This window comes from Colius striatus, chromosome 1 (assembly GCF_028858725.1).
Source record: "Colius striatus isolate bColStr4 chromosome 1, bColStr4.1.hap1, whole genome shotgun sequence".
NCBI classification, from domain to species: Eukaryota; Metazoa; Chordata; class Aves; order Coliiformes; family Coliidae; genus Colius; species Colius striatus.
In genome coordinates this window covers 118,753,056-118,778,728 of record NC_084759.1, presented here as the reverse complement: position 1 = coordinate 118,778,728, position 25,673 = coordinate 118,753,056, and the positions used below count along the sequence as shown (strand labels likewise).

Genomic DNA, 25,673 nt, shown 5'->3' with positions numbered 1-25,673 from the left:
AAGGATCAACAGGATACATGCTGCTGATATGGGTGATGCTCAGAAAACTACAAATAGCAATTGTGGACACCCAGAGAATGCTGGTACCAGTCTGATTAGTTTCAGCCAAGTATGTGAATGTTTGCTCATAAAGTGATGTCAAGCTTGAGCAGCTTTCAACCTGCAAATGGTCCTGGCTGTGAGTTGTCTTATCTCCCAAAGAGAATGGGCAGATCAGTTCTTTCTCAGAGTGATGTAAGTACCTCAAATCTGAGTTAGCTATTGAATGAACCATTAGAGTGAACTTTTCCTTACCTAACAGTTATCATGAATTAACATAGTTGTCACCTCCTGGTGGTATCTTACCACCTGGCCTTAGGAGAAAAGCAAGGCTCACAAGGGTGCAGACAGTTCAAGGTGTGCAAGAGTTGAAATAGTATTTCTTCAAAGTTAGCATCATCTGCTACATATATCTTGCTGAACGACATTAAACAGGAGGTAGAAGACACAGTCCAGACCAATCCTGCCTTTCAATATCAAAAGCCACTGATCCAGCTGTGCTCTGGGTACTCTCCAAACAGTCAATCTCAAGACAGAACAGTGACCTTTCTTGTTCTGCTTTGCTGGCATCACTCATGCCACCCTTCTTTGGTTTCATACCACCTCAAGGGCAGGAACAGGAGCCTGTAAACTCTGATGTCAACCACACCTTTCTCCAGGGGGGATGCTCTTTCTCTCAGGCCCAGGCAAGGAATTCTCCTGAGCCTCCTTCCTAATTCTATTCACACATCAGTGAATCTCTTCCTGACAGACACTGGTCTCATCTTGTCCCTGAATGCCTCTGGAAATGTGAGGTGAAGAAAAAGAAAAACCCCTGGAGCCAAAAAAAAAACCCGAACATAATTAAAAATTAATTTCAGTAAAACAATTTAAGCATCTCAGCAAGACAAGCACTAGGCTGCTTGGCGACGTGGGGAAGACCTTTCTGGTTCCCTACCCTGGGGACTCTTGTCAGTTTTAATAAGTTTTTCCCCACAGCTGTGAGCATGGCAAATTGAACAGCACAAATAAGGGCTACTTCTCACTGGGCAGAAGGACACTTCCTACGGGAACTTCCATTTCTTTCTGCCACACTATGCCATGGCGGAAGGGCTGTGGTGCAGGCAGACTGCTCACCTTGCTGTAGCTCAGCTGAGAAGCAGCAGTACTTCTGTCTGTGAGGGACAGGCAGAGAGAGATGAGCAGGTCATTAACGCTGTAGGACTCTATTGAATGTCTGTGATGACACTGGCTGCAGGGAACAGGGGAGTCAGGTCTCAGGGGTGAGTCCATCATGCAAGTTCCCACTCAGCCTCAGGTCTGAAGGCCACCACCACTACTCTGTAGCCTTTTGCCTTTGTGAGCAGGGGTATAGCAGCCATTGCTAAACTTCCTGAACAAGAACAGAATGCCTCCTCCTCCACAAGACATACATGAAACAAGGGATGGAAAAAGGCACATGCCAAAGTCTTCTGTAGCTCAGTGTTGGCAATGCTACACATGGACATACTGCACAGCTCCCACTCCTTTCCTTGCTGGCCTTGCCAAATCCTAATCATCCTGTTTGCCTATGCTCCTTCCTCCCAGATGCTCCATCTCCTGCTCCCTTCCTTGAAGATGCTGCATCTCTTTGAAGGCTTCGGCTGCCTGCCAGTCTCTGTGTTCTCTTCCATCCCAGTTCACTCAGTTTTGTCTATGGAAATAATTTTGCTTTCCTCAGGATTGGCTTCCTCAGCTGTTTTTCGGCACATAACAGCATTAAACTTGGCATTACATTGTAGACGCTTCCATTCCAGCCTGGGAAGGGCTCAGGACAGATTTGTAGTCTCTGCTGACTTCCTGTAAGATGTTGGCTATATCACTTCAATACCTCCCCGGATTACTTCATCAAAAGGCAAAATAGCTGTTCTGTGGAAGGTGGGAGCAACGAGAACAAATAGTTGCTTCAAAGCTACCTCTGTGTCATGCTTTGCAGTATGTGCCCAACACCTCAGAAAGGCCTCGGTCAAGAGTGGAAGGTATCACACACAGAGCACAGAAATGGGTCCAGGGACTCTGCCCAAGGACCTTGAAATCACTCCTTTCTTTTGTGAAAAATCTGTGCTGGGAAATTACACCTAAGGGCTGTAGTTTCCAGATCTTTTCTTGACCACTAGTCTGCAAACTGACCCGCTCTGCAAGAGCAGATGGGCAAGGTACATTTTGTCCTGCAGAGCCACTGGTATGACCCAAAGCTATTCCTGTGCCCTTGACCAGAAAGTACTTTACACAGTAGCAAGGTGATAGGAAAGACAGGAAAGCTGTCAGGCAGTTCCAGATACCTCTAGTTATCACTTATTTACACACGGCCCTGTTGCCACTATATAGCTTCTTAAATTCTCAGGGTGAAGTTTGAAATAACTCTGGTTAACCAGACAACTCCTTCTCATCCAAATCTGCTTCCCAAAGAGCTCTGCAAAGTGTTCAGACTCACAAAGAGCTGCTGAACAGAGCAGGCTTTCTCTGAAGTTTTTGAAATGATGGGGAGTGAGCAAGGCCAAGAGCTGGAGAAGGTACGTCAGAAGCGTGACAGAGCATCCCACTGTGTTGCACCTTCACCCTGGCCAGTCTAATTAAATTGTGCAGACAACAGATAGAGAAGTAACCAGGCAGTTCATCATCACCTCACTGTGAGGCAGGGAAGGTATTTCCTTTCCCAGCCAATATGCCACCAGGGAGGAGACCACACATCCTGACAGAGGCCATTCACACCACCAGCATCAACTGGGGAACAGGAACATTTGCTGCAGGAAGATGTTAACCACTTTTGTGCCAGCACTAAAAAGGGCTTGGATTTCCTTCTCCTTTTGTTTGAAAAGTCCCATCATGCCCACAGAATGTTTTTAAGGAAGGATGGCAACGCATGCTTCAACATATTTAATAGTCTGAAGGAGCGAGTGCTGCGCTTCCAGAAAACAGACAAGCTCACTAGTAAATTATATAGATCACCTCAGAGTACTAAAATACAACCATCATCTACTTTCTGCATGCCTTCCATATCAGAGAGGAAACCTCTCTGAAATTACTGAGAGGAAGGTTTAAACATTTTACTGGGGCCCTTTGCCTGTCACCTCAGGTTATTAATCAAAAATCAGCAGGGTTGAGGAAAGAAAAAAAAAACCCTACTCAATGTTTAAAAGCACCTCTGAAACATATTTGGAATAGATTTTTCTATGCATAAAAACTCCATAATCTGAAAGCCTGAGAGACGTAGAAATAAATTGAACACCCATCTGGAACACTCCCAGTCTTGGGCAGCTCCTGCAATCCTGTAGTGCCGTAAAGGAGCAGGTCTAGAAACTGTCAGAAAAGGCTTGATAAAACCTGTCATGGACACTATGTGCTAGTAATTTAGAGGATGGATGAGGCATGGGTGAATGTTTGTGGGAAGAAATTACATATCTGAAGGAAAGGACAAAGCAATTTGATTTTTTTTTTCCCTTAACATATTTTAAAGCACATATTTGAAATTGCCGAAGAGCAATATTAAAATAGCTCTGAAAGGAGTGAGTTAATGAGCAGAATGCTGATGGGGTGGTCAAAAAGGCCCGGGACTTAGCATTGAACATGTGGCCCTGACAGTTATTCTCATTAGAAACAGAAGGGCACAAAAGATTTTTCTTTATCAAGGAGAAAGTTGCACTAAAAGTTGCTAAGGGAAAGATGTTGAAGGGTAGAATGTTTTTGTAACACACTATCTCTTTTATATTCTGCTCTGCTCTTGTATTCTGACACTTGGGGATGGATGGCAGTCAAGGATGTGTTTTTTTCAAGTCTTCTGTGCTAAGTGAAGTTAATTTAGCACAGAATTTTTTCCACTCTTATTCATATTCCAATTTTCACTTCTCACAGAATGGTAGGGGTTGGAAAGGATATCTAGAGGTCATCTAGTACAACTCCCCTGCTAAAGCAGGTCCACCTAGATCAGGTCACACAGGAACACATCCAGGTGAGTTTGATCCAGACAAGGAGAGTCCATACCCATCTGAACACAGGAATATTTTCTTCTAATGTTTAAATGGAACATTTTATGTTCCAGCTTCATCTCATTACCCCTTGTCCTGACGCTGGATACAACAGAAAAAAGTGCTACCCCAAGCTCCTGATATCCACCATGTAGATATTTGTAAATATTAAGCAGATCCCCCCTCAGTCTCCTCTTCTCCAGACTAAATAGCCCCAGCTCCTGCAGCCTTTCCTCATAAGGAAGACGCTCCCTGATCATCTTGGTGGCCCTGCGCTGGACTCTCTCCAAAAGTTCTCTGACCCTTTAGAGCTGAGGAGTCCAGAACTGTACACAGTACTCCAGATGAGGCCTCACACTTCTCCATGAGAAGTTTAGCTTCTTTCATGTAATTTTCTTCCCCATATGAGGGCAAGAATTCTGGTTTTGAAAGAAATTAGATTTCTGCTCTAAGTTAGTATGAAAAGTATTGCTTAATTTTTACAACAAGGACTAGCAGCACTGACAGATTGGAAACTTGTGTAAATACAACACATTGAGATTGATTCGGGGCTAGTGCAGTTTGTTACTGTGTTTCTTGGATAACGAGTAGATGCAGCTAGTCAAATTGTGCCCATCAGGAAATTGTGCATCTCTGGTACACGCATGCACATGCATACAAGCTAAGCTGAGAAGCACTAACAGGAACTCTTCACCAGTATAACTGGAGAATGAAGAGGAACATGACAGCATGGAAAGACTGGAAGGCCAGAAGGAAGGTCATAAGGATCATTGAAAATGGCACGTTACTGGCACTTAGCTTAGCAGGTCATTAAGATCCCAGTATAGCTTCTCAGGACACACAGGTTGGGACACAAAGAAAAATGAATAAATCCTAATGATTCCAGAGGTGGGGGAGGATGGGGAGACTAATCACAACTACTTCCCAAAGTGTACGGAATGCTGCTTCCAAAATTAGCAATAAGTCTGCCAGCCCAAGAAGAATGAGGGCAAGGTGAGGAGGACATGATGGCTAACACCCCTTTTTCTCCATGTCTTCCCCGGGCATCCCTGATGGAATACACGTCTTGTGCTGGCCTGACTTGTTCACTTTGGTGACTGCAAGTATATGGATGTGAAAGTGTCAGTGAATGAGGAGTTTTAAAATAGTTGCTATCACCTCATATTAGTTTTTGTACTGGCACTTGCAACACTGTCAAAACAAGCACTGCAAGGTCCCTGATACTACTGACCTATCCTGCATTCTTCTTGAAAGAAGCACAAAACATTTTTGTTTGTAACTCCCTGCAGACCTTCTACCTCACGCTGTATATCCAGAACATCATCTCCAAGTTCTCCAGTGCTGCATCAACATTAACAATCGTAAGGCACTGAGGACATTAGTCCTGTACTGTATGTACTTTCTGTGGCTGAACTGCGTCCTGTCATCTGTGCTTGAAGACAAGGGTAAAGCAGTCTTTGCACCATCTCTTTAGGGTCCTGTGGAACAGAAATGTACTTTGTGCAACACAGTGGACAAGGCTGGAACGGTGGAAAGGGGTCCAACCCCATTGTGCAGCTGCCCAAGAAGGCAGGGATACACAGACAGTGCTGACATCAGGAAGCTAAAACCTGCCCAAGGAGGCAGGGATGCACAGGCAATGTCGACAGGGAAGCTAAAACCTTCTTGTACTCTATGGCAAAGTCCTATAGATGCAAGACATTAAAATCTTAAACAAGCTGAAGACCTGGGGAAGAGTAGCAGATTAATTCTTAATTGCTTTAAGGCTAGAAATCTTAAGTATTTTTAAAATTCAGCTAGTAGAGTTGTTATGGGGAGAGGGATGGGTGGTCTTTAACACCTCCGGGTTAATTATGGCACTCTTTTGAAGCAAATTATTTGGACTCCCGCTCCATGACAGGATTCCCCTGTCCCCATCAGGCTGCCAGGTCAAATCTCCAGGAGACACCTTCTTGAGCACTGCATTCAAGTCCTCTGGTACAACATCTGTCACTCATTGAGGAGTCAGTGTAATGAATAACAAACATTTTTAATTGTTGCTCTTTAACATAAAATTAATAAATCCAGGATTCTGAAGTACGCTGCATAAAAAAAAGCCCCACTGGAGTAAGAGGAATGTGACATAGCTCAGTCATATTTTAAAACAAGGAGCCACAAGAATCTTTTTGAAAGGCCTTTTCCTCCCATCTCTCTCTTCCACAGCTCCCTCTCTCACTGAAAGTTGTGTAACTTGCTCTTTGACCAGTGCTAGGGCCGCTGGAAAGAACAGTACATTCCTTATCCTCAAGTGGGAGAGAAATTTTAGACCACACAGGTGAAAGGGTAGAGAGTCAAAAAAGCCCTCTACAGTAGGACATCGATTAAACACTTCCTCTTCTTACTGGCTCCAGTGTCACAGACTGGCACTCCTGAGGCAGGGGTTCCCAAGGCCAGGTCGAGGTAGAGGGTCTCCACCTGGCCCAGAGAATATTCTGCACCACAGGCAGCCCGAGAGAGAAGTACAGATACAGTCACTTGTGCTGCCAAACACAGCAGCACTTCTGGTCAGTTCTTTTAAGGGACAAAGATGCTGGCAACAGTTACAAGGAAGAGAGTGTTAGACAGAGGCAGGATGTCTCATCACAGAGCTGCACAATAGGACAACCACATGGTAGGATTTGCTATCAAAAACATTACCTGTGATACCCATTGGGTATGGAATGAGAGTCTCAAACAGCTGCTGAGTCTCCAGGCAGATGAATTAATTTTAAGCATATGCCCTACTTCTTTTTCAGTCACAAGTTCAACGATTCTGTCCTTCCACATGTCACGGGATTGCTTTTTGATTGGTAACAGTGTGAGGGAGCTGTAGTTCTCACAACATCTGGTGGCTCCGAGACAGACTCACCTCCAGCCCCGCTGGGCAATTCTGGCGCCTCTGCCATCACTATTTAAGGACGGGAGTTTGAAGTACTTGGGAGGAGGTGCAAGAGCAGCATAAGATGGAGGTGACCATGTGGACCCCACAGTCAGAGAAGGAGGAAGGAAGGAGCAGCACCAGACTGGAGACCCCTCTGCAAGCCATGACAAGAACGCAGGTCCCCTGCAACCCATGGAGGGCAATGGCAGGACTGAGAGCCACCAGCAGCTCCGTGTGAGTGCGCCCGGACGGGCAGGAGACTGTGTGAGGAGGTGGCCGTGGCCCAGGCCGTGCTGGAGAGCCTGTGAGCCACAGAGCAGACCCACATGAGAGGCAGAAAGGGGCTGCAGCCTTTGGGATGAGTGCACATGAGAGTGGCCCGTGCAAGGCTGCTGTGTGTGTGAGGAACACCACAGAGGTACAGGGAGGACTGGTGCGGAGCCCACTTTCCCTGAGGAAAGGCAAACAGCAGGAACCATTTGGAACAGGATAGACTGAAACCCCCATTCCCTGCACCCTGAGCCATTCATGGGAGGGGGAGATGAAGACACCGGGACCAGGGCTCTGAGTTTGGGAAGAGGGGAGGCATGGGAGGGAAGGTGGTCTTAAAGGGCTGGTCGTGTTCTTCCTTGTCTCACTTTGTGGTTTTTTATGTTTTTTGGTTGGTGGTGGATTAAATTAATTTCTGTTTTCTTCCCCAATGTGAGCAGTCTTGTCTGTTTTGCCTGGGACCATAAGTGGCCAGTGAGCCCTTCCTGTCCTTAGGGTGTTCCAAAGGTCCTTGGTACATACAGCTGATCGTGGTCCTTTGCTCCTAGATGGGCCTAAACTATGACAAACCTGGAAAATCAACAGGGAGTAACCAAAAGCAAAGCTATCCAGACTGGTCTTGTGAGTTGTTCAGGCTCTTCCATACTCCAAGAATGCACCAAGTCAACTAACCAAAAGGGACATTTGAATAAGACCTGCTTTCCCCATCAGGAAGTGAGATCTTCATCAAATGTCTCTCTCCCTCAATTCCCTCCAGGAAGGAAGGCATTCTACTACTAACAGATCCAAGCAACCCTGCTGGCAGTCCATCTTACAAAGTGCTACTGGGTAAGGATGTAACCTGCAAACTCCTCTATCCTCTCTCGACTCACTGGCCTGGCTTTGCATTTGGTGGGGCTTGAAGTGCCTGCCTGAAGACAACCTTTTTCATCTGATCCAGTTTATTGTCTCTTAAGGCATCCCGTATAGCACTGAAGAAACTGAAATAGTGCTGGAAGTTGTGCATCATGAGCAGGACACCAGCCAACAGCTCGTTGGTCACGAGGAGGTGATGGATGTAGGCACGAGTATGCCTCTGGCAACAGTAACAGGTGCATCCTTCCAGCAAAGGACCAAAATCATCATGGTATCTAAAAAAGAAGCAATGTAAAGGTAAAAAGGTAAAAAGATCCATTCAAGCAATAAAGAGTATCCAGTTACTACGAGGCCTTTTGCAGTGACTTCAGCTTTGAAGTCCTGAGGGCCTGAATCAAGCTGCAGTGTTGACATCCAAGACCAACACCACTGGCATGAAGGACTTTAAACATGCCAGAACTCACAGAGCCAAACTGCCACACATCTAAGTCAGAGGATAACTTTCACTACATCACAGCTAGCAGCAGAGAGAGGCCTTATTTGTGTCTTCCCTAGCCTCACTAGCTATCACAGTCTATGAAGGAGGAAGCTCTCAGAAACAAGGATTTACTGATTCCACTGTTCACAGGGTATTATTCCCCTCTACTGTGAGATGCAGCACTCTCACAAAGTAGTGAGAGGATCGAGCAAAGCAACACAGCTGTCTGCTCCTTTCCACAGCTACCTCCAGGCTGTCTGACAAGGAAGGACTGGTGGTAACATCAGCCAAGGTTTTTGTGAAGTATACAGGAATTGCAAAATTGCTCTGCAACTGTCCAAACTGAACCAAAAAATGAAGGCTCTCCACAGTTTAAATAAAATCTAACATCTCCAGATGACTCAGATTAGATGCAGAAGACCAAAATGATCCCCAGATAGCACAAAATCTACTCTCTTTCAGCTGGAACACAGTTATGATCACAGTATGTCTGCCAGACAAACAACAACCAGAAAACTCCTGGCTTTAGGTGAGGCAAAAGACAGCACTTTAGCCATACACTGTTGCCTGATAAACAAGCTAGAACATTTCTCCAACACTCTCCACTCAACATCCACAACTACTGTCTTTGACATCTTTATGGTTTAAGAAGTCTCCCATCCTGCTCCTGACATATGCAAACAAATACAGAGGGTAAAAGCATCATATTTAGTGAAAGAGCTGCAGGTACATTCCTCACAAACTCACATACCTTTTGTCCTTCAGAAATATCTCAAATGGTGTCATTTCTGGGTCAGGTTTGGAGATTTCATCCTGGTCTTCTTCAACACCATTCTTCTCCAGGTCCTGGACCCCATTTTGTTTTGAAGCTGTTTTAAATTTTAAAAACCAGCCTTTTATGAACAGGCAGAAAGGGCAAAAGAAGGGTAGCAAGCTCACAGGAGGTATTTCTGCCACTGTCTTGCCAGATGAAAACTCCTACCACAAGTTTTCATCTCTTTCCTCTAGTAAGGAACTATTTTTCTTTAATTGTCAAAGGTTAATTAATACAAATACAATCTTAGATGACTAAAACAGGAACAGACAAGTGAAAAGTGACCTTCTAAATCTAACAAAGAGAGCTGAAACAACAGTATAAGTTTCTGCTGCTCTACTGAGTTCAATTATTAATAAAATGTCAAAAATATTTCTAATCTGAACTATACAGTGAATAAAATGCAATCACTTGAACAAGTTGATTTTACTGAGATTTAGTGGATAGGCAGCTCATTTGCATTCGATCATTCTACGTTCCATGATTGTCATCAGGCACAGATATTTAGATGGGGTGTTTTTTAAACAGTTGAAGTCAAAAAGAGGCTGGTAGCACTAACACAGAAAGTTTGGATTCCACATCTGCCTTTTCAGCAGTTTATCTTAAAAATAGAAACCATCCCATAATTTCATAGGTTTTCATTTTTAGGTTTGTTCTTAAGCAGGAGATGTATCTGGAAACATCAATATTATTGTTTGCACAATCCGTGCCTACTGAGTAGTAAGCAGACACAGAACAAAGATTGTCCTCACCCAGAATCTTGACAATTTAAGAGTAAGGTGAGACAAGGTAAAGAACAGCAAACAAAGTGGAGGGTTAAAAAAAAAAATACAGCAGTAAGCACAAAGAAATAAAATGCTCTCTTCTATTCAGCTGGTTTTGAATTACCCAGGAGTGAAGAGTTGTTAGATTCCATCCAGGAGGAAAAATGTAAAACCTTTCTCTGTATTAAAATGTATTAAAAACATTTAGTAGACCAAAACAAAAAGGTTGTTTTTCCTTGTGATACGAACTGATGAATGTGATAGAGAGGAAAGCTGCTCAAAGAAATGCAATCCCCAGCCTTTGACAGGTAGAAAGAGGAAGGGATTTCAAAAATATACTTTTTTTCAAACAGACACATATTCAATTCATTCTAGAGATCAAGTATCTTGGATCTCCACTTAATAGGTCTCACTGCTTATGGTAACAGATAGTTTGCCAGTGATGTCGAACAAAAAATCTCTCTGTTCGGTAACTGTTTAAGAAACACTTGAGCATATTTTGGCTAATCAGACATTCAGATCCTAGGCTGGGGCCTCAAGGTTGCCTGAGTGGGTTTCACACCAAAATACCTCACCTTCAAAAGCAACACTTGACAGTGGAATCCCAGTTTTCCGGCTGGTTACTGCACTTATTTCAGGAACAAAAACCTCAAAAGATGGATTCCCCCAAAGTGTGAATTATGCTTGCCATAATACTAGCTGATACAGTAAAAATTATAATGACCATCAAGAAGCCTACCTGCTACTTCAGGATCTGGTTGGTAGTCATAACTGAAAACCAAGGCACAGCCTCGTTCTGTTACTTGAAATGGAAAGAAGCTCTCAAAAATGTCCACTCCCCTTTCAACGCACTCAAGCACCTCATCTGGTTTTCCAATACCGTGGATGACTCTGTAAGAGACAAACAATAAGACAAATCTAGAATATTCTGAGTAGAAGCAAGTATCTGAAAGAAAAGACACATATGCAGCATCAGTAGCTTATCCCTGCTACTGTTAACCAGAAGGCAAGTGGGTACAAGAGTCAACACTCGGAATTCTGTATGCTTCCATTTCCCCACCTCCAACCTATGCACTACTTGGCAAGCTTTTCTTCCTCTGCCATTTGGGAGACACCGATAACCCCTCATTTACTGCAGAAAAACCTCATTCTGTTTGTTATGTTTGAAGTGATTTGGTTTCTTTGGCACACAAAAATACTCTTAAGATTCAAAAATCACCAAACATTGTTGCTGTAGAACATGTATTTTCCTTAGTCAAGTTTGCGCCCCAGGAAGCGACCAGTTTCCAGACACATTGTTTTGGAGACAGACTTGATAAAGAGCAGCACAGACAGCAGTAGATGGCTGGTCAAAGCTACAGTCCTTGAGGTGACAAATATATCATTGACAAACACATCATATAGCACTTGCAGAACTGCCAGGAGGAGAATGGACTAATGAGAAACATCATTGGAAAGAGTGAAATTCCCTACATTATTCTTTCCTCCTCTTTATGCTCTTCCTGCTCAAATGATTTACCCCAAAACCTGGGCTGCACCATCTCCTAGGACATAGCATTAAGAGCCAGAAGAGTCCAGCTGGACTGTCATCAATGGTAATAACAGATGCTGCTGTTAGCCAAATGTAGCTGTCAGCTTCCACAAGGGTGGGTGAAGCAGAAGAGAGTAGAGCAGTGCCTGCTCTCCTGCAGGTGCATGGCTGGACTGACAGCAGTAGAAGCTAATGTAGGGCAACAATCTAAAGAGATAATTAGGAAAATACACAGGGGCTGATAAATGAAGTCACAAGGTGCCATTTTTAGTCACTTTTCTAAGTATTCCAATTAAATTGATGAGCACAGAATAAGGATGGGAGAAGTTCACAGAATGAGTATCTTATCTTTCAGGTTCTCATGGCAGGGAAAAAAAATACATACTCAAAATACTTAAAACAGTAGCTCTGCATATATGATCAAAACCCTTGCTAAAACTGATCTTTGCCCAGGTAAGAACAAACATTCATTCTTGCAAGGGTTCTGATGCCACTGAAAAGGAAAAAAAGAGTTTACCAAGAGACCTTGGCACCTTTAAGTGCATTAAAGGACTCTAAAGAGTACGTTGATAAGACCATTTCACCATCACAGAAAAAGCAGCTCCTTCTTGAGTGAAGCACAGCCAAGTGTTGGTCTTCTTAAGAATTTCATATTGGGGTAGAACAGCTGCAAAACAACTTCTCCAGTCAGAATGGCAAGGGTGACTCGGGAAAGCAGGACTGTCTGAAATTTACTTGAGGTATTTACATAACTCCCTAGGGCTAACCAGCTTTCTTCCTACAAAGAGGTCAGAAACACTTGTCTTAACCAGACAAGCAAACTATTTGATAGATGAGGCAGATGCACTGGTAGCCACTAAGGTTAGCTGAGCAGATTGGACTCTGATGCTCCCAGGGGATCTTTTAAGCAGCTCAATCACACAAGATGGCAACAACACAGCAAGCCTTCTAATTGTCAGGAAAATTCAAACCCCAGGCACTGCTAAGCATGAACAAGCTGCAACACCAGACACACGCTTTCACATTTAATTTCCTTTTGAACACTCTTAGGTCAGACTAATTCTCAGCTAACAGAGGGCAGCACAGCTACAGAAAGACAACTGGACCTGAGTCACTCTTTTCAGGAAAAGATGAAGAAGAAGGCACTCAAACTACTTCTGCTGCAGCTGAAGTAGTAAGAGCAACCCATGCAAAAGCCAGCAAGCTCAACCTAAGAAACCCCTCCGCTTCTGAGCCACTAGCAAATATTAGCATCTGTTTTCTGGAAGCCTTTAGTTACTGTCAGTCATTTACAAGACTCAAGCTGCCCACTCCTGTCCAGTTTCTGGCATGGATCTGATGAGCATCACTAGCAAGTCAGAATACACACCAACCCCTGCACTGTGCCAGTCCAAGTAGAGAACACAAATGTTTTGGGACAGGCTGTACCATCTCTGGTAGTTCATGAGCTCAGTGCCTCAGGTGTTAGGTCAGAGCTGGCTGCCACGTGACCATGTGAGCACTGTCTGTTTCTGTCAGCACCCCTCTCTGCTCTCTTCCAGTTCAGACCAGAGAGCAATGGAAACAGGACAGCTTTTCTGAGCAGCAGTCCCTGTACAATAGGTTGATAATCAGGCTCCTGTTCAAGTTGAAATTCAACTAAGCCATGGCCTCACAAGCCAAATGCAGGCAGCCCAGACATATCCTACTTGTAATTTTGCCTAAAAAAAAAAAAAGATGACTTGAACTCAAATCTCAATTATTCTTCAAATGCAGGGAATACCCTAACCCACAGCATGAGTACAGTTTGGTGCAGCTAGAAGTTGAAACAAGGGTTGAGGACTGCAGCCTGACAGTGGTAGAACTTACACAGCCTGGCACACGCACACAGTACTATGCAACACAGTGATCATTTCCTACAGTGATACTGCACAGCAGCCTGTAGACCCTCCCCATCATGGGACAAATGAACTTCTTGAGATGTTGTCCACACAACTTACCTTGGCTTATCCTGTGGCAGCTCTGCTGTGACAGAAGCTATCAGTTTCAACTTGGTCTCCTTAGCCATGGCACATCCCTGGAAGCCATCTAGCAGAAAGCCACCCACAGGTCGCTTGGCAGTCTCTCTGGCTGATCTGAGCCTCTCTTCCAAGACATCTCCACCTTCAACTGCTCCAAACATTACACTTCCTTGCAGTTCCTGGCCCAGGAAAAAGTTACAAGTGTTAGAGCACACTCTGCCAAAGATAGTCAAGACATTTCAGAGCTCAGATTCCAGATACCTGCTGCTTAAGCCCCACATTCCCAGGAACTTGTCAGAGCCATGGTGTTTCACCCTGTTTAACGCTATTCCCCACATAATACCATGAAGTCCAAGAGGAAGTAGAAGCAGGACTAGAAGAGACAGGACTCTGCCTCTTACCTTGATGCTAACTCACTGAGAATTTTGGGGCCTTTCTTCCCATCTCCCTACAGAAGGCAATACCCACAGATCATCTTTCTACATGACTTTTTATAGATGGCCCTTCAGCACTACATGTGTTAGTGCAGAATACAACACAGGTGCCACTATCCTGGCTGTCAGACATTAGATGTCACAATTAATTGCCTTTCGGGGGATATCAATATCAGCTCCTGTCACTCATCTTCCTTTGTGGTACAGACTCAGATAGTACATCCACTTCCACCAAAAGAGAGGGAAGTTTCAAAGATGATGGAAGGCAAAAAAGAAAGAATAGCACTGGTAAATTCTAGCAAGCCTTCCCTCATTTGGAACTGAGGGGAATTCAGAGCAAAAACATGGGTTTTCTCAATCTGAATAAGAAGATCCTACTTTGCCCATAGCAGGAAGGTAAGCAAAAGAAATGCACTACAGTCCAAAATCAGAAAAAAATAAACCAAAAGATAGTTCTCCTCAACTAGTAGAGATGGGCATCCAAGTGCAGGAAGCAAAGCTATTAAAAGAGAGTGGCAGAAAGAAACCTCCCTGTGCTACTGGTTATACCTTGTCCAGGACTGTCACCTAGGCATTCTCTGACACATATGCATGACATAATTTCATAGAATCATAGAATGGTAGGGGTTGGAAGGGACCTTTAGAGATCATCTAGTCCAACCCTCCTGCAGAAGCAGGTTCACCTAGATCAGGTCGCATAGGAACATGTCCAGGTGGGTCTTGAAGACCTCCAAGGAAGGAGACTCCACACCCTCCCTGAGCAGCCTGTGCCAGGGCTCCCTCATCTGAACAGTGAAATAGTTTTTCCTTATATTTAAATGGAACTTTTTGTGTTCCAGCTTCATCCCATTACCCCTTGTCCTGTTGCTAGCTACAAGAGAAAAAAGTGATGCCCCAACCTCCTGGCACCCATCCTTTAGATATTTGAAATTAATAAGATTCTCCCTCAGTCTCCTCTTCTCCAGACTAAACAGCCCCAGTTCCCGCAGCCTTTCCTCGTATGAAAGATGTTTCAGTCCCCTGATCATCTTGGCGGCCCTGTGCTGGACTCTCTCCAGAAGTTCTCTGTCCCTCTTGAGCTGAGGAGCCCAGAACTGGACACAGGACTCCAGATAAAGCCTCACCAGGGCAGAGTAGAGGGGGATAAGAACCTCCCTCGACCTGCTGGCTACATTCTTCTTGATGCATCCTAGGATGCCATTGGCCTTCTTGGCCACAAGGGCACATTGCTGGCTCATTTTCTACTAAATCCCACTCCAGGATGGCCCAGGATGCAAGCACAGACCAAAAGGCAGATGTTGTGCTGTTACCTTGATATTCTGGGGTCCTTACCGGTGATTTTTCTAGCAGCTGAAGGCACACATCCAGGAAGGAAAGCGACCTATCCACAGACTTCTTGGCCCTTTTACTACCTCCTTCCCCAGAAATGGTGTCTCCATCAGAGATGCACTGGAACCAGTCTGGCTGGATGGCCCGTTGGATGTCCATGAACTTGGAAGCTGTCATCTCCATCCGCCCTGAGCTGCCCCACAGAGACACCGTCTGTCAAGGAAGAAGAGGGACAAACATTAGTTGCAAAGGTTATCAGACCTTAAGGGCCTAAAGAGAGAATAAATTGGTCTAGTGAAACACAAGATACTGGAATGCTATTTTGTAGATAAGTTCTCCAGGAACACGGCTCTGACCATCAGCTGCACTTGGCAAGAATGAAAGGGGATAAATGGCTGAACTGGGATTTCCGGGATGCTCCTGGTGAAACCAGCACACTCAACACAGTGATTTCTCCACACGTTTGGAAGTCTCTGAGATAGAGCAGTTGGCCTACCACCACATACATAAGTGGCAGAATTTGGAAAAAAAATAAAGAAAATATAATATTGAATTCCCATCAAACTTGTGCTGTCACCTTACATTGCAAAGGCTGCAATGGGCAACACAGCCCATTAGTGTTCTGCACACAATGCAAAACCAAGAAACTATTTCCATTTCCAAGCAGTGAATTCATACAACCCATGTGAATATATGTAAACCACAGAGACATGCTGGAAAGAATACAAAAGGTTGTTAGGCAATTTAATCTTAGAATCCAATGTTATTCTTAGGTCCCAAATCCAGCCACCTAAGAGGGCATCAAAAGTGCAAAAGAAGTACACAGCTTCCAAATGGAACCAATGTAACACATGGCAGGTACTCATTAGGATTTCACACAGTCTTCCCAGCCTCTTTGCACTCTTTCCATCCTGTGTGTGTGTGCACACAGCCCCCCATCTTCCATCATTTCTCCGTGCTACACTCAAAAGATTTTAAAGCCGGACAAAAGCACCTGTACTGAGAGTTTATGTCACCTGAACACCTCTGGGCTACCAGATATCCCCATTCAATCCCCTAAATATTCAGATATTCACAAAACGTTGCTGCAGCCACTGCAGCTCTGCATGCTATCATGTTTCACCCTGTTCTGCAGAATCTGTAATTAACTGCAGTTTGGCAGTTGCTTTTGTTGTATTTTTGTTTGACTTGTGGCACTGCTGCTCCGAAACTTTAAAGGGGTTATTCAAGTCATTTGGATATTGGGCTTGAGCCATTTAGAAGTTAGTTCCTCTCGTCTCCAACTCCATTAGTGCTTTTTTTAAATGAGGAGTGCTTTTTAGTTTTCAGAAATAGCTTTTAGCTTGAAGTGTTATGGGAACTTTTGGGGGCTGAAGGATTTAAATATGTTCTTCTAGTCTATGCCAGACAGACAGATTAAACTGTGCAGTTTTCATGCATACCAATCCACAAACTGAATTTGATGTGCTGATGCAAAAAATACGATCAGAACTTTTTTTTTGGTCTGGTCTCCACAAAAAATATGAAAAGGTAAAATTGCACAAATACACCAGGTTGCCCATCCAGCCATGTCTCTAGATTACTTCTGGCCTCATCAGCCAATTTCACTACATTTGAGTAACAAAGAAACAGACAGAAACAGGCAGAAGTCTTCAAAGTAATAACACTTCTGTAAATTTCCCCTTAGGAAATAAATGGCAGCTCCAAAGGAGAGAGATCCCAAATTAGTACCTACAGAATAACTGGAATGAAGCAGTTGTACGCTGTTCTGCAGCAGCATGTTGGACAGCTAGTACCTGCTGGTTCTTAAGTGAGAGCATCAGAGAACTGCAGGTGAGGGCAGGCAGAGGAAAGTCAGAACTGTCTGAGCCAAAGGGCACAGAACGTAATCAAGTTGAGTTACCTTCATCCTGCTCTCCAGAGGGAAAAAGCTGCTTTAACAAATAAAACAGCCCTGTTGCTTAGAGAACTGAGCATTACCCCATGACTACTTAAATCCAGCCTGTGCCAGGCTTTCTGTCCCAGAATCCAGAGCTTTCTGTCCCATTGCTTTCATAAAGCTTTCATAAATATTTGTCATAAATATTGCTAGTTCCCAGTAGCAGTGACCTGTCACCACATGTGAGAGTACCCAAACAGGCCTTGGGACTGATGATATCTGTGCAGTTGCCAGGAGTGGCTCCTCCAGGCCAAAGCTGTGGCAGGCAGCAGGCAGTGTTCGGACTGCACAGGGAACACAGAGAACACATGTGCCTGAGAGATGGAATAAGCAAACATTTGCAACACTATGCACTCCTGCATTGCTGAGCCACCTTCCTACAGAAACGCTAAGCTCTTCCCCTTTGTGGGCCTGTAGCAGCCTGTAAATATAGACATAAGGGCTCAGGTTTATTACTGAGCAGTCACACCACCATACACTTGGACAGCATATAAAGCTAAAACACGTGTATTTTCTTTTACTGTCACACTAACCACAACAGCATGGGAGTTCAGAGCTCCCCCATCTACCTGAACTACCACTTCACTAACTGTTTAGGGAATGCACTGCCAAGTAAGAAAATGAACAGCTTTGTTTAGTTGGAGATATGGGCTACATGCCCATATGACTTTCCTCTTCGTGCGAAGATTTCTTTTTCTATAAAGCAGAAAAAAACCTCGTGGCTGTCCAAGCACATTCACACAGATGAGGATAGGACTGTCAGCTTTCTTTTGGGAACTTTAAGTGAACCCTTTCAAGTCATTACAGTTCCCATACCTTATTTGTGTTGTAGCCAGATGGACAGGAAGTGACAGGGTCCAGAAGGGAGCAGTACAGCACCTTGTCTGGCATACCTGAGAACATAGCAACAGAACACACAGAGGAAGTTTTATGAGCCAAAACAAAGCTAATGCAAATAATGTGGTTTGTACGTTTGCAAAAGGGAACACTATATACTCCGTCTCACAAGTACATCTATTCTGACAAAGAAAATGTTGTTCATTTGATCTCTCTGCACCAAAGGCATACTTTTTCCCCCAGCTTTACTAGCTGCAAGGAGAAGAGTGCTGCACCAGGAAAAACAATCAAATAATACCCTTTGGTTCTGCAGCCTACAGAGCTCCTTTGAGATTTATTTACATTTCTTCTTGATTAATACTCCTGCTTCTGAAATTTGCCAGACTGACTCACATGATCACTCAACTGATAACACTGGAGATATCTGACAGTTGACACAATCTAAACTGAGCAACAGCCTCAGGCTCAGAACTTTTAAGGAGATACAATGTATAGTGAGAAAACGCATCAGCTACAGGAATGAGAAATGTGTGATCCCTGACAGATTGGAGGTTGCAAATGTCAGAAAGCTACACAGTATGTCTGAATGACATATAGTTTTCTCTTCACAGATAATCATTGAAATTGGAGCCTCCAAGAAGTTTCAGATAAAGCAGTCAAAGTTTATTCAAAGTTGGGTACAAACTTCCCTTGGAAATCCAAAACATAATTTCACTATGAAAAGAAATGCACATTCAGAGTTTTGACATGCTTTTAAAAAATATATATAAGTGTTTTTAAAAAAAGGAACCTGGTCTCCATATATAGGACCTAAAAAAAGGCTTCAACATTTTCAAAAATTATAATTTACATTATCTTATCCATTCATGAGTGCAACTGGCACATACAAAACACTCATAGTACCACCTCAGCTTTTATACAAGCATTAGCAACTCAAAAGCTTTTTCGTGCAAGTCAGCTAGATTCCATATAGAAAGAACTGTCTGTAAATCCTAGAAATTAAAGATGCACCATCTATTTGACAAGATTTACCCTATATCCAGGGTAGCCTGAGACAAGCAGACAAACAAAGCATCCCAGGGAAACTTGTTGACCTGGCTGATGGTCCTCCAGTTCTCCGAGCTACCTCCACAGATACAAATACAGGCTATGATACACGTGAGATGCTAACTCCTCATTCACTGCACTTTTGGCTTCTTTTGCCACCTGGGGCTGACAACAGTCATCTTGGTTGTGTAACGCATGTGGTCAGGCCTCTACTGACCTGTTATGACAAACAAAGGGAAAACCCAGAATAGTCACAAAGATTTCATTCAGGATCTGCTCTGGGAATGGAGTGCAAGGACTGAGGAAGATCACAAAGGCTTGGTGCAGTAGCTGAAGGCTGTGGAAGCGTTGATTGTTTTGCATTTGACTAGCCGTAAGTAAAACTGAACATATTCCTGAAACTGACTCTTTAACATGGAAAAATAGAAGGAGAATACAGGAGCAAGTACAGTTTGACTGGCAAACTGACAGGAACAGAAACCAGGGGAGAAATTAGCTTCTCCACCTGCTTCTTTAGTTCCTCAAAGCTCCCACAAATCGAACATGAGTCCTTCCCCTAAAATCTTCTAAGAACAGAAATAGCTCAGAGGCAGGAGTGTCCACCAGCTCAGACTGACTTGAGGCAGAGTGTTTTGCCTTTGTCTTTATACTGGACGAAAATTTCCTGTTGAAAATCATTAGATGAAACCAACTATTTTATAAGACTAAAAGAAGCCAGTCTAGGCAGATAGACACTTTCAGGAACATTTTAACGGGAATTTTTAAGTCTCATTGCCAAAAGAAGTCAGGATCTGTCAAGATTCGGTTGCAGGAGTGACTTGGGTTTGTAGTATCCTAGTCTTAACTTTTGGGCTAAGCACAACTCAGTGCTGAAGTTCCCAAGAGAAGGCTGGGTACAGAAAACAGGAAACAGAGCAAAACTGTATTTTTGTGGCCTGTTTGAAGAATTTCTGGCCATGCTATTGACAACACATTGTTTCAAGTCTCCCTCAGTGCTACTTTGAGTACAAAAATGCCTAAATGTGGAAAGCCATGCCTACACCTTTCTGCCTACTGTATCGCCTAAAAATGCACCAGTGGGATACACCTAAATTACCTCTACAAACATGCAAGCAAACACACATAATACTTTACCTATGAATTTTGCAGCTCCTTCTTTATATTCTTCCAGGACCTCATGAAGTTCTGCCCTGCATCCAGATACAGAAATATGTTAACTGAGCAAACAATTGTCAAGAGAGACTGGTGGTGTCATACCTAAGGCTTCTGTTTCCATACTAATGCACTGTCTGAACTTGAATGGGTTTAGACACTGATAGCTGCCATCCAGCTATCAGGCCACAAAACAGGTACAGACTGAATAAATATCAGAGAGACAGAACTCAAGAATCACAATTTACAAACTGGGGCACTTACAATTCTGTGGCAAAAGAAGCTTTTACTTGCACTGGCCAGTGGCTGCTGACTTGCTGAAGAACATGAAGCCACAGTGTGACTTGCTGGGTAGTGTTATTAAGACACACCACCCAACAGCTACAAAAGCTTAGCAGAGGATAGCTTCTAACAAGCTTTATCCTGCCTTTCAGCTGCCATTTACCTAACTAGTTTCAAGAGTTGGCTGCTTCTACAGCTGGTTATTCTGCTGGGAAGATGACTCTGAGGTTGCTAAGAGGGGTTTGGCCGAAACACTCAAAAATTACGCAGGTTTTTTACCTTTATCATAGAACCACAGGATGGCAGGAGTTGGAAGGGATCTCTAGTGATCATCTTGTCCATTCCCCCCACTAAAGCAGGTTTACCTTGATCAGGTCACTCAGGAACACATACAGGAGGGTTTTGAAAACTTTCAGAGAAGAGCCCACACTCTCCCTGGGCAGCCTGTGGGATGCTCACAGGAAAAAAGCTTTTCCTCCTGTTTCAGTGGAACTTTTTTGCGTTACAGCTTATATCCATTACCCCTTGTCCTGTCACTGGATACTACAGGAAAAAAAGTGTCACCTCGTCCTCCTGACATCCACCCTTTATGCATTTGTAAGTGTTGATGAGGTCCCACATCAGCCCTGTCTTTTCTTCATCTGCTTCCTAAATCACCGCACCTCCCTTCGAAGGGGCAGCGACGAAGGAGCAACCGACTTGGACATTTTGCCTTGCCCTCGGGGAAGGGAGAAAGCCGCCGTCCCCCGGCAACACTGCGAGGTCTCGCTGCGCCACGGGCCCCCCCTCTGCTCGCCCGCCGTACTCACATGGTGGGCAGCGTGAGCTGGGCCACAGGCGGGACATCAGCGACCTCCTGCAGGGTGTCGTGGGTGAGGTGGGGCGCCGAGCCAGTCCGCGTGTAGAGCAGGCAGCCCGGCAGCGCCAGGGCGGCGGCCCCGCTCCTGCCCAGCCCCACCAGCATCCCCAGCCGCCCGCAGCCCGCTCCGCACAGCTTCACCTTCATCGTCATCGTCGGCCCTGCAGCGCCGGTACTGGCGTGTGATGCAGTAAGAAAAAGCGGGACCCGTACCAGCCCCAATCACCTCCCGCGGCATCATCAGCGTGCGCTTCCTCCCTTCCGCCCTCCGCCCAAGAATAGCGGCGTTGCTATGGCGAAGCCGCTGCCGGCGCGGTGCGCCGCGGCACGGGGCGAGAAGGGCGGGCGGCTGGTGGCGTTACCCGGCATGGCCGCGGCCTTCCCGGGGCACAGACCGCAGTTATACCGCTGGCGGCGGCGCTGCACCGCCGGGGACGGGCCGGAGGTAACGTGGCCTGGCGGGGTGGCGGCAAGGGGAGCGAACGCTAGGGGGCGCCCCGCGCCGTGCCCTACCCCATCAGAGCGCGCCCTCTCGGGGCCGCTACGCGCCCAACGGGTGCGGGAGCGGGCTGCGTGCGGGCCGTCCTCGTGGGCGCCTGAGCGCGGGTGGTGGCGTGGCGGCAGCAGCGGGCGCCGGCCGTTGTGGCAGCCGGTGCGTCCTGCGCCCTGCGCTCGGGGGAGCGGCGGCGAACGCGGCAGAATAACAGATTGGCGGTTGCAACGCTGTTATGCTTTTTAAGGCTTGTTTCCAGGCGCGGTTTGAGCGTGGTGATGTTGAACGCCGGCTGAAGGTAAAGTCACTTGCAGAGTAACTCACGCAAGAGTAAGGCACCCGGTTACTATGCGTAAAGCTCACGGGCCACGCACAAAAGCCGCTGTTGAGCAGCACTGCAGGTTGTATGTGGCAGAGAGTACAAGAGGCTTACCCCAAAGCACCAGCTCCTGCCTCTACGGCCATCTGAGATCGTAGGAAATGAATTCTAGGGAGAGCTTCTCTTTGTTTTGCTTCCTTGGGCAGATCTGTGCCCCCACCTTCAGCCTACCTTTTGCTTCCTTCAGAGGGTAGGCGTGTGCATCAGCCTCCTCATGCAGCCTCTGCCAGCAGCTTGCTTGGGTTGCCCCAGCACGAAGGGAAGAAGTTCTGCAGCAATACAGGCTGCCTGGGGTGCAGGTGTTATATGTGAGAAGACACTGACATGTCAGGGCTGTTTACACCTCGGAGAGATTAACATGGTACATAAAATCACTCAGGCTATTTACACAGTGGCAAACCTGGTTATGACAAAATGCTGATGCCAAATTTCAGAGTTGGTAGTTGCTGGGGATTAGCAACTACCATCTAGCCTCCAAGGTGTTTGCATTCTCCCTACATGTTCTCCAATCACTGCAATTGACACTAATTGCCAAATGAATGCTTATTATTTAATGATTTCAGTAGTCAGTCGAGCGGTCAGAGAAACATGTTTCAAAATGAATCTGTTTCTCCTAACAGTCATGCTGTTTTCTGCTACATCCATGCTGATGTTTTCTCTCTCTAGGGGAGAAACCTGCATATAGGAAGTTTAAATATAAATAACTAGCCATTCTTAGAAATTTTTTGCTTTCTTTAATTTAAAGAGAGTGGATCAAGCCTCTGAGTATGCTGTCTCTGAAGCTTTTTCCCTTCAGAAGTCAAGGTATCCACAGGGGTCTTGTGGTCCTGTGACAAGTTTGGAAACCATGGAACAGCTGCAAGATCATGAGGAGGCCTGTGAGGAAGGTGAGATGAAATACTTCTTGTCACAAACTTGACACCATAAGAAACAGTTCATAGTAAGCTGTCTTTCGTCTAATAAAGACGTAAGAAGAAGAAATTGCTGGAGTCCAAGGTAGATCTTAATTAGCACACCTAAGAGAAAGATAATATCTCCTCGGGATTTTAGATCAAGATGAGGATGAATACTGCCCTTGAAGACACAGTGTGTGGTCAAATAGTATGGCTACAGGAAACTGCATAAAATTACCTGACACATTTTTGATAGCAGGACAGATGCGAAAATGGAATGGCTCTGGGTAACTTCGACACCTACACATAATCGTGTGGTTTTTGCTTTGATTCTCATGAAAAATTCTTCAGTAATTTGCTAACTAAATATTCCTTTTGTTAGGCCACAAGTGCTTACTGAAATTTGAAAATAAAACTGCAGTACATTAAAACAGAAAGAGGGGAAATTATCTCCCATCAGTGCTAGAAGTACATCTGCACTGCAAAAAGCTGATAGGAGACTGGATTTTAAAAACTGAGTTAGCTGTTAAGACTCAGAAGGGAGCCTTTACAGAATGGAATGAAGACACATCACAAGGGCACCCAGTTCAATACAGGAAGCCAGCTTTTTCACCTGTAATCATCAAAGGTTCACTTAATAGCATGGAGTACATCTATCTGCGTACAGTGCACTGTCTGCACGCATCATGCAGTGGAGTGGCTCAAAAGGAGCTGTCTCTGCAGTTGGTGGAAAAGTTGCTTGCCTTTCTCAAGTGTATTATTTTTGTTTGCCCGTCCCTGCAAGAGTTTTCCTTTTTATAGCTACAGATCCCTCAGGATAGTGCCTAGCTCAACTGAAAGCCTTTTATCTGGAATCCATTATTAGAATACTTAATGGGATTAACTGTACAGAGTCCACTTTGCAAAGAAAGGTATCGATAAGAGAAGTATCAGAACTCTTACTTCAGTTATAAGGAGCTCACATTTTCCCAGTTAAATTAGTAACTCTTCTGCAAGTGGTAAGCAGATTTTCCCTCTTCTTTCTGTTATAAGACATATTTCCTCATTCCTGAGCTGGTCTGAGAGATTATGAAGGAGAACAAAAGCAATTTGAAGGACAATAAACAGTAGATTTATGTTTCCTTCAGAAAAACCTACTCCTTTTTAAGGATGCTTTAGAAAGGCTTTATTGCCTTAGAAATACCAGGACTCATTGAGAGCATCTTCATTTTGCATTGGTAGCAGAGATTTGAGGTTGCTGCTTCTTCCTGCCAGTCAGCTGTCTGCCTTCGCAGGGGATGACTTGCACTACAGTGGCTGCTGTGATCCCTGCCCTTTGCTCATACCCACTGCACGGATGGCTCGGCTTCTCCTGGGGCTACTCCTGATGCTTTAAAGATTACAGCCCTGTGTTCTGCTTCAGGAACAGCTTGGCCAGGTGGTTTGTTGAGGCAGCAGCCACATTAGCTGTCCTTGCTTTTAAGTAGGAACTCTGAAAAAGGAATTTTTGCATTTTTTCCGCTGAAGATTGGAGACGCAAATTAAGTTCACAAAAGAACTTTATACCCAGTTGTTCATTAGGCAGTTGAGCTCACCGAGGAGTACCAAATCCATAATGGATACATTCCTGTAGCTGTAGTATTCTGAGTACAAGTAGTCCCCAGTGAAGTTTGCCACCTGACAGATCTGTAATCTAGACTCGCTAGTTTTTTTCTGGAGCTCTGGTACTTGCAAAGGTTAAGCTGTACACACAAAGCAAACATTTGTCCAAACAGTGGTTCTTTTGTATTCAACATATGACAACCTTGGCTGTACATATGGAAAAAATCTGTCTGCAAGAGCAATGGTAAAACATATCAAAGCTGTCTTGAGTTATGAATTACCTCATGGAAATTCCATCTCCCTTATAAATGCTGTAATAATCACATGAGTGATGTAAATGTCCACAGGTTCGCATAAGAAGAATGAGGTGGAGGAGAATGAATCTGTGACAAATGTGACAGGGAAAAAGTTTGCTAACTTCTCTTCCTGTTCTTTTATAGATCAAGAAGATGAGAACAGAACTATTAGCTTTAGTCCATTTTCTGTTGCAGATCAGCTTTCAGTCATTTTAGACAGCCTTCCCAACTCATGGTATAACTTTTGCAGATACAGAGTTTCCCTAGTGTACACTTACCCATATATTTTTTAAGCAAGTGAAGTCATCAGTCTCTTTCCTCATGATAGCCCAAGAGTTTCTCAGCAACTGGATGAAGTCCAAACTGCAACTGGAGATGACGAGCAATGGCAAAGAGGAAGCTGACTCTCTTCTCCTGGAAAAGCCTTCTGCAGCCCCTCTGAAGTATGACCGGTTTGATGGTGAGAGCACAACAAAGCAGTTCCTGGCTTCCGTTCTGAGGGTGGGCTGGGGAAGGGAG

The 25,673-nt window shown here is 44.7% G+C and overlaps 2 protein-coding genes across 2 annotated transcripts in view; one reads left to right on the top strand and one right to left on the bottom strand.

Moving 5' to 3' along the window:
* Positions 1-6,066: 6,066 nt before the first annotated feature.
* Positions 6,067-21,906, bottom strand: QTRT2 (queuine tRNA-ribosyltransferase accessory subunit 2). The gene is made up of 8 exons (XM_062004953.1): positions 21,463-21,906; positions 20,354-20,409; positions 18,152-18,228; positions 15,400-15,609; positions 13,613-13,812; positions 10,842-10,993; positions 9,276-9,393; positions 6,067-8,321 (listed from the first exon to the last, which is right to left on the bottom strand). Exons 1-8 carry the CDS (start codon positions 21,663-21,665, stop codon positions 8,060-8,062), a joined length of 1,278 nt encoding a protein of 425 aa, XP_061860937.1. The 5' UTR covers positions 21,666-21,906; the 3' UTR covers positions 6,067-8,059.
* CCDC191 (coiled-coil domain containing 191) overlaps positions 21,794-25,673 on the top strand; it is a 21,932-nt gene continuing 18,052 nt past the window's right edge. Inside the window, exons 1-3 of the mRNA XM_062004939.1 lie at positions 21,794-21,957; positions 23,130-23,271; positions 25,483-25,614. Of these exons, the coding sequence (XP_061860923.1) occupies positions 21,805-21,957; positions 23,130-23,271; positions 25,483-25,614 (427 nt within the window). The 5' untranslated portion in view covers positions 21,794-21,804. The remainder of the gene's footprint in view (positions 21,958-23,129; positions 23,272-25,482; positions 25,615-25,673) is intronic.